Genomic DNA, 9093 nt, shown 5'->3' with positions numbered 1-9093 from the left:
AGCTCCCTGTCCCCTGTCTGACAATGGACCAGCTCCCTGTCCCCTGTCTGACAACGGACCAGCTCCCTGTCCTCTGCCGAACAATGGACCAGCTCCCTGTCCGACAATGGACCAGCTCCCTGTCCACCATGGACTAGCTCCCTGTCCCCTATCTGACAATGGACTAGCTCCCTGTCCCCTATCTGACGATGGACCAGCTCCCTGTCCCCTGTCTGACAATGGACCAGCTCCCTGTCCCCTGTCTGACAATGGACTAGCTCCATGTCCTCTGTCTGACAATGGGCCAGCTCCCTGTCCCCTGTCTGACAATGGGCCAGCTCCCTGTCCGCTGTCTGACAATGGGCCATCTCCCTGTCCGACAAAGAACCAGCTCCCTGTACGCCACGGACCAGCTCCCTGTCCGACAAAGGACCAGCTCCCTGTCCGACAAAGGACCAGCTCCCTGTCTGACAATGGACCAGCTCCCTGTCTGACAATGGGCCAGCTCCCTGTCTGACAATGGGCCAGCTCCCTGTCCGACAATGGACCAGCTCCTTGTCCCCTGTCCGACAATGGACCAGCTCCCTGTCCCCTGTCCGACAATGGACCAGCTCCTTGTCCCCTGTCTAACAATGGACCAGCTCCCTATCCCCTGTCTGACAATGGATCAGCTACCTTTCCCCTATCTGACAATGGACCAGCTCCCTTTCCCCTGTCTGACAATGGACCAGCTCCCTGTCCAACAATGGACCAGCTCCCTGTCCCGTCTGACAATGTACCAGCTACCTGTCCGACAATGGACCAGCTCCCTGTCCACCAATGGACCAGCTCCCTGTCCCCTGTCCGACAATGGACAAGCTCCGTGTCCCCTGTCTGACAATGGACAACTCCGTGTCCCCTGTCTGACAATAGACCTGCTCCCTGTCCCTGTCTGACAATGGACCAGCTCCCTGTCCGACAATGGACCAGCTCCCTGTCCCCTGTCTGACAACGGACCAGCTCCCTGTCCTCTGTCTGACAATGGACCAGCTCCCTGTCCCCTGTCCGACAAAGGACTAGCTCCCTGTCCGACAATGGACCAGCTCCCTGTCCACCAATGGACCAGCTCCCTGTCCCCTGTCCAACAATGGACAAGCTCCGTGTCACCTGTCTGACAATGGACAACTCCGTGTCCCCTGTCTGACAATAGACCAGCTCCCTGTCCCCTGTCTGACAATGGACCAGCTCCCTGTCCCCTGTCTGACAATGGACCGGCTCCCTGTCGCCTGTCTGACAATGGACCGGCTCCCTGACCCCTGTCTGACAATGGACCAGTTCCCTGTCCCCTGTCTGACAATGGAGCAACTCCGTTTCGCCTCTCTGACAATGGACAAGCTCCGTGTCCCCTGTCTGACAACGGACCTGCTCCGTGTCCCCTGTCTGACAATGGACCAGCTCCCTCTCCCCTGTCTGACAGTAGACAAGCTCCCTGTCCCCTGTCTGACAATGGACCAGCACCCTGTCTCCTGTCTGACAATGGACCAGCTCCCTGTCCCCTGTCTGACAATGGACCAGCTCCCTGTCCCCTGTCTGACAATGGACCAGCTCCGCGTACCCTGTCTGACAACTGATTAGTTCTATGTCTCCAGCCTCACTAACACCTGGTGCGTTCCTGAGGCTGGAATTCCAATTGTACGGATGGCAGCCCATTCTGACAAAGGGTGGCGGTGTCCCACGCTGAATGGGGACAGCAAGGGGTACTTGCTTTTTGAACTTAAAATGCATTGAAATCTGTCAGTTGTTTTCAAATGCGGTCTTAGTCAGTCAATTTCATCACTGCAGAGCAGGATAGCTGAAAGAAACCCTGAGGAACTCAAAATCAGCTGCTCAGAATTGACTCCTGGCACCTCGCGAGCTCTGGCATTACCCAGAGGTTTGCCCACCGATGGTTAGATCCTGGCAACATGACCAATAATCTCACATCTGGGTACTATTCCACTTAGTTACCTGCTGTGGTCTTTGAAGATCCACGATCAGCAAGGTCACCTGGAGGCATGAATGCTTTGGTGGACTGGCATTACACCTACTTCCCAAAATTACCACCCAGTCTCACCTTCAAATCTCCCTTCCAGGAAGATTCTTCCCAGAATAAATGTCTCATATCTATTTTAGATTGGAATGGGAAAGGCTGTAAAAAAGAACGTGTTTTTACTCTATTTCATCTTTTGCATTAAATAGAAGTGCGTGAAGCATGAAGGGTATAGATCGGAATGTGCTTGTGTTGCAAGGTGGCTTCGGGAGATTGACAGCAGTTTTTAATCTTGTGCTCCAATTTTTCTTCTCCAACCTCTCTTTGGATTTAATGGGGACTGGAAACTCTTTCTATAACAAACTGGAGCCACAATGTAACCACCACATTACGATTATCCCCAAGACTGGCTTCAGAATTGAGGCTTGCTCGAGTGACACCAGTTCAGTTACTAACGGAAAGCAGCAGGAAACTATATTTGGTCGAATTAAACAGGGAATATATTCCAACACCAATTCACACGTACTGCAAAGCCGCTCACAGCCTGCTCGTTACCACATACCTGGCTCTACAGGTATCGTGCAACGGGACACATCATCATTATGGTTAGGTATTTTACAGAATTTTGCAGCACATTAAGAGGCCATTCAAAATGACATGCCCATTCTTTAAAAGATCGATCCAATTAGTTCCACTCACTGGCTCATTCCCCATTGATCTGCAGACACCCCACCTTCAAATATGAAACCAATTTTCTTTGTAAAGTGTCATAACTTAACTGGGATGATTGAGCTAATAACCATGCCCCATTGTTGCAGAAGCTGTGACAAAAGGTATAAATTAGAACATCAAGATGACTGATTTGCCGGACCGCCTGTTATTCAGGGCAAAACCAATTCACACTCAGATTTGTCGTTATTAAAAAATAACTCTAATTATTGCAAAACACTTGACTTTAGTAAACAGCAGAGAAAAGAAAGGATTCCTAATCTGCTACAATGTGGCTCAAAACTTTAAAAACCCCAGGTACACAGAGTCATTCACAAATGAATCAAACAAGACAGATGGCTGGACACATTGACAGGAAAAAAAATTCTTAAGGCTCAAAGTTCACAGGCATGGGTTAAATTGTTTCTCAGTTTGCAAGATGACGGCAGAGTATATTACCACCCATTCTTTTTCTTTTTTTTCTCTTTTGTTCTCCTTTCTGCATTTTTTTTCAACTTTTGACTTGAATGTAACCAGAGGGGAGGAGGCGACTCCAGACTGAGTTCTGGAGGGGAATCCCAGAGCAGGGGCTGATGTGAGGGAAACAGTCCCAGAGCAGGGGCTGGTGTGAGGGAAACAGTCCCAGAGCAGGGGCTGGTGTGAGGGAAGCAGTCCCAGAGCGTGGGATAGTGTGAGGGAAGCAATCCCAGAACAGGAGCTGGTGCAGGGGAAGCAGTCCCGGAGTAGGGGCTGGTGTGAGGGAAGCAGTCCCGGAGCGGGGTCTGGTGAGGGGGGAAGCAATCCCAGAACAGGAGCTGGTGCAGGGGAAAGCAGTCCCAGAGCAGGGCTGGTGTAGGGTAAGCAATCCCAGCGCGCGACTGGTGTGGGGGAAGCAGAGCCAGAGCAGGGGCTGGTGTGGGGGAAGCAGTCCCAGGACGGGGACTGGTGTGGGGGAAGCAGTCCCAGAGCAGGGCTGGTGCAGGGTAAGCAATCCCAGAGCGGGACTGGTGTGGGGGAAGCAGAGCCAGAGCGGGACTGGTGTGGGAGAAGCAGTCCCAGGGCGGGGACTGGTGTGGGGAAAGCAGACCCAGAGCGGGACTGGTGTGGGGGAAGCAGTCCCAGAGCGGGACTGGTGTGGGGGAAGCAGTCCCAGAGCGGGACTGGTGTGGGGGAAGCAGTCCCAGGGTGGGGACTGGTTTGGGGGAAGCAGTCCCAGAGCGGGGACTGGTGTGGGGGAAAGCAGAGCCAGAGCAGGGGCTGGTGTGGGGGAAGCAGTCCCAGAGCAGGGACTGGTGAGGGGGGAGCAGTCCCGGAGCGGGGGCTGGTGAGGGGGGAGTAGTCCCTGAGCTGGGGCTGGTGTGGGGGAAGCAGTCACGGAGAAACTTTACATTGGAACAGCTGAGAGCCGCTGTGGTACTGACTGGAGGTTTGGCCGGAGCGGGAACGGTTAGTGGACTGGGGTCTGGTCAGACCAGGTATGGAAGCCCCTGTGCTGAAAAATGTGTTGCTGGAAAAGCGCAGCAGGTCAGGCAGCATCCAACGAGAAGGAGAATCGACGTTTCGGGCATAAGCCCTTCTTCAGGAATTTTTCAGCTCTGATTTCCAGCATCTGCAGTCCTCACTTTCCCATGGAAGCCCCTGTGCTGAGCGACTGCAGTGTAATGTTTATCTTTTTAACAATGTCATATTTCTAATATACTATGAATCACTGTAAAATAATGTAACAACTTTTTTGTATTCCTTTTTTTGTATCTGGGTACTTTGTACCTAAGATGGTGCCATAAGAGTACACATGACAATTCTAATTATAAGTTTCTTTTGATTTCAGCAATGATGACACTCTGTTGTCTGTAATGCAAAGGCCTTTCTTCATTACAATATATAATGTCGTACACCTAGGTCTTTTCTTGTTCCAATTCTTTCTTTGAAGGTTCCTACCTTCACCCACACAGAGTGAGGGGGGAGAGAGAGTTGTGTTTGGGTCATAGACTCTGAATGTCTCTGGCTGCTGTGCATTTAGATCTGCAGTAAACTGCAGCTCAACCAATCTGAGGGCTTTCTTCAATGACTCTTGGTGCCACTTGATCTCAAAGCATTCCTTTCGCTGTTTTGGAAAACAACTTAGCTAAAAATATGCTCTACTTGATTTTTCCAAGTTGCAATCTCTCCTAATACTTTAGCTGTTTACAGGTAAGCCTCCATTTTAGTTTACCGTTCAAAAAAAGGAAAAAAAGATATGATCTCTGAAAAAGTGTGTTACTGAATCTGCTTCCATGACATTTTCTTGAAGCGGCTCTGACTCCAATGTCATGATTTTGCCAAAAGTAAGGAGGAGACTTGCTCACACACGTGAACAATGTATTTTGCTGCATTTCAGATCAATCTCAAGCAGTGAAGCTCTGGGGAAACTTATGACCTTTATGGAAGATGGATCAGGAGAACTTGGGGAATGAATTTAACTTCTCTGGAAAAGTCAATGACAGATGTTGGTAAATCAGCTGCCTCCAATTTACACTTCACCCTATTTTCTACTGGAGCGGAAGACAAAACTGTGGTTGCTGGAGACCCGAAACTAAAACAAGAATTGCTGGAGAAACCCAGCAGGTCTGGTAGCATCTGGAGAGAGAAAACAGAGTTGGTGTTTCGAGTCCAGTGATGCTTCTTCAGAATTGGGACGTGTGAAGAAGGGTCGCTATGTTGGCGGAGGTGTCAATATTTGCATGAGACATTAAAACCAAACCAAAGTTGACTGTTTCCTCTGGTTGAAACTGACTTCAAAGGTTTCATCCAAAACCCACCCTTCGTGTCATGGGCAACAATCATGCCTCAAATCATATCAGCAAATGCAGAATGGCTGATTATGAATCTTTTGATTTGATTTGATTTGATTTGTTGTCACATGTACCTAGATATAGTTAAAAGTTTTGTTTTGTGTGCAGTATAGGCAAATCAAACCATAGGGTAACAGAACAGAGCGAGGAATGCAATGTTACAGCTGCTGAGAAGGGGCAGAAAGAGCGAGGCCAACATTAAATTTGAAATCTGAAAGGTCCATTTAGAAGGCTGGGAACAGCAGGGAAGGAGCTGTTCTTGAATCTCATTGGAATTTCTACCGTGATGCTATATAAACTGTGATTACTGTTTTTGCATGCTCAACATCAGCCCCTTCACTTCAAAATAATCTACTGCCTCATGAGGTATTTATAGACAATGAATAAAATACAAAGTTAAAAATCACACAACACCAGGTTATAGTCGAACAGGTTTATTTGGAAGCACACTAGCTTTCGGAGCGATGCTCCTTCATCAGGTGATCAATCTCCTGATGAAGAAGCGTCGCTCCGAAAGGTAGTGTGCTTCCAAATAAACCTGTTGGACTATAACCTGGTGTTGTGTGATTTTTAACTTTGTCCACCCCAGTCCAACACCGGCATCTCCGAATAATAAAATACAATCTTTAGATTAGATTACTTACAGTGTGGAAACAGGCCCTTCAGCCCAACAAGTCCACACCGCCCCGCCGAAGCGCAACCCACCCATACCCCTACATTTATCCCTTACCTAACAGTATGGGCAATTTAGCATGGCCAATTCACCTGACCTGCACATCTTTGGACTGTGGGAGGAAACTAGAGCACCCGGAGGAAACCCACGCAGACACGGGGAGAATGTGCAAACTCCACATAGTCAGTCGCCTGAGGCGGGAATTGAACCTGGGTCTCTGGCGCTGTGAGGCAGCAGTGCTAACTGTGCCACCGTGCCGCCCACAATTTCTTTCCTCAGAAACAGGTCTGTCTCAAAAGGAAACAGACCTTGGTCACCACGTAACCCTGCATTGGTCCGACAGCTTTTCCAATTTATCTCGTAGAGTAACAAGTCATCGAAATTGGTTGTAGATAAGTAACTGTTGGCATCACCTTTATGTACAATAAGGAGACAGTGATGTCAGTGAACAGATGCATAGCCCTAACTCTGCTTCCCTGAGGAGCTTCAACACCAGCCAGTTGCTCTTACAGATTAGTGTCAAGGCCAAACATCCTGCACAAGGCGAATAAAGCTGTTCATCTTCCGCCACCGGAGAAACGGATTCTGAGACTCCAGCTCTTTTTCTCATTCGTTCGCAGGATGTGAGTGTAAACATGTTTAATACCCAGCAAAACCTGTTTTATTTTAAAGTAATCAACTTTGGGTGTGTGTGCTGAGGTAATGAACTACATTCCAAAAATGAGACATATTTGCCCCATTAGAAATATGGGTATTATGCATTTTGGTGCATCAATTGGGGAAAGCAATATTTTGCTTCTTCATAAGGTTGTAAAAACATCAGAAAATCTGCACCTCTCCCCCTTCATCCAATCCATTCGCAGAAGCTTAGTCAAGCTGTTTAGAGAATACACATCATGGTAGTACAAGAAATGTAACTGAAGTCAATGACAGTGACAGATGTTTCTCCTCTACACAGGTACCCAGTCAAAAAAATAAGCTGATCTTAAAAACATACATTCATACCTGCACCAGTTAGCAGAAGGCCCACAGGTCTATCTGGATGTGCCTCTATAAAAGATGTTTATGTAAATTAAAGCAGCTACTCATATAGATAAATCAGTGTGAAACAAAGGGCAAATTTACCAGTGAGAGCCTGTTGCCAAGCCCCGCTTTTATAGCACCTCTGCTGATTATAAGCAGTCAGCGTTGATTGTTCGATCTGATGAGTACTGACACTGACAATTTAGCCTATGATGGGGGCAATCTCAGACCTTCCTGGTCTCTGGTGCCCAGCTGCTCAGTGGGTAATGGGTTGCTCAAATGAGTCAGGATTCCGAAAACCATGGGCCATGACCCTGCGCTGCCCCTCCCTTCCTGAAAGGAGTCACAGGATGAGATTTTGGGGCTGTGACTTCTGAATCTATTAAGCTGCCACTGTGCATGGAGGCTGTCTGTCAGGAACGCCCCAGAATCCAAATCAAGCCCTCAGAAGATGCGCTGAGAGGAGGGTAGAGTAAATGAGCTTTGCGCAAACAGCCTCACAGGCTGTCATGTGTGGGCCTGCTCTCCTTCCACAGGACATGCATTCAGCAACTGAAGGCCAATTCCCCGCTCAAAAACTCTCACATTTTCAACCATTGCAACCACCATGACATCAAAGTTAGGTCACATCAAAAGAAAGTTTGGAAAGCAATGAAACCTGCTTCATGCGTTATCCTCTGAACTGGGCAATTCTGCAGGTGAGGGGAGCAATATCATATTAGAGAGAGGACCCAATGCGAGGCTGTGCAATGAGTGATGGAATACATGTTGCCCAAGCGTCACCACTGGGTGTTATGATGGAGATATGAGGGGGAAAACCTGGTTTTCACTGTCTGGGTGGAGACTAGCCAAGCACATTAGTCTCCTGTTCTCAAACCTTCCCAATGTTCAGAGTGGAAATCAGTCAGGTCCTATAAAGGACAGGTCATTCACTCACCCTATCACATAATCACCCCAATGGCAAAGGTCAAGGTAATGTCTGCAACAACCCCCACCCCACCCTGTCAAAGTGTGCGAGAGAGACTCATTCAAGATACCTCCTCTGCTTCTCAAAACTTGACTTTGGTTTTGTAGCAATAAATATTGCAGTGTGTCTGATAACCTGGCCATTACACTCACAGCAATACATGAGAAAGAAATTCATACCTTAATGCCACCCCATGACTGGTTGGAAAGGAAATCCACGGGACTTGAGAGCCCTGGCTGTGCTGGATATCGAAGCAGGAAGTCCAGCTCGTTTGGGTTAATTTCTTTGTTAATCAGAAGAATCTGTCAAATTGAGGGGAACAGAGAAAAAAAGATTGGTAGGGACTATTCATTGCACTGTAGCAGCCAACTGTTAAAACCTAGTGGGAGCGAGCAGCGTTTATGTCTGAGGAAATTTACAGTAAATTTGCAACTGGTCAGATAAAACTTCCGATCTGTTCTAATACAGCTTTGTGTCCATGGTATTCCATAGTTTTAAGGGATCTTAAAAATTAATAAAGTGAAAAGGGTCACTTTTTGCTTCTGGAGTTTACTCTTTTTAGCATTCTTTAGCAAACTACTTTAGCATTCTTACCGGATCATCGATCATACCAAGCCTGTGAATCATAGCTGGCATTTTAAGAGTAATCAGCATGGCTTCTTTCAAATTATCTCTCGAGCAGAAGGTTACTTAATTAAACAGCACATTCAGAACGTTCCTCTTGAAAACTAACTTTTTAAGTTAAGAACCACTTAAAATGGCTAGGTACATAATCATAGTCCATCATGAACTGAAAGTAGTTTTCTATGAAGAGAGCAACAGTTCATTATATTACTTGAGAGACAAAGTTAAAAATCACACAACACCAGGTTATAGTCCAACAGGTTTATTTGGAAGCACTAGC

At 47.5% G+C, this 9093-nt stretch overlaps 1 protein-coding gene across 3 annotated transcripts in view; it reads right to left on the bottom strand.

Moving 5' to 3' along the window:
• LOC122562034 (dynein axonemal heavy chain 9-like) overlaps window positions 1-9093 on the bottom strand; it is a 508505-nt gene that overhangs the window by 116654 nt on the left and 382758 nt on the right. For all 3 annotated transcript variants that reach the window (XM_043714478.1, XM_043714476.1, XM_043714477.1), the window contains one exon: window positions 8369-8491. In XM_043714478.1, coding sequence (XP_043570413.1) covers window positions 8369-8491 — 123 coding nt within the window. The remainder of the gene's footprint in view (window positions 1-8368; window positions 8492-9093) is intronic.

The sequence above is a fragment of the Chiloscyllium plagiosum genome, chromosome 24, assembly GCF_004010195.1.
Source record: "Chiloscyllium plagiosum isolate BGI_BamShark_2017 chromosome 24, ASM401019v2, whole genome shotgun sequence".
In the NCBI taxonomy this organism is placed as follows: Eukaryota; Metazoa; Chordata; class Chondrichthyes; order Orectolobiformes; family Hemiscylliidae; genus Chiloscyllium; species Chiloscyllium plagiosum.
The sequence above is the reverse complement of the archived record's forward strand: the minus strand, read 5'-3'. Positions and strand labels throughout refer to the sequence as shown.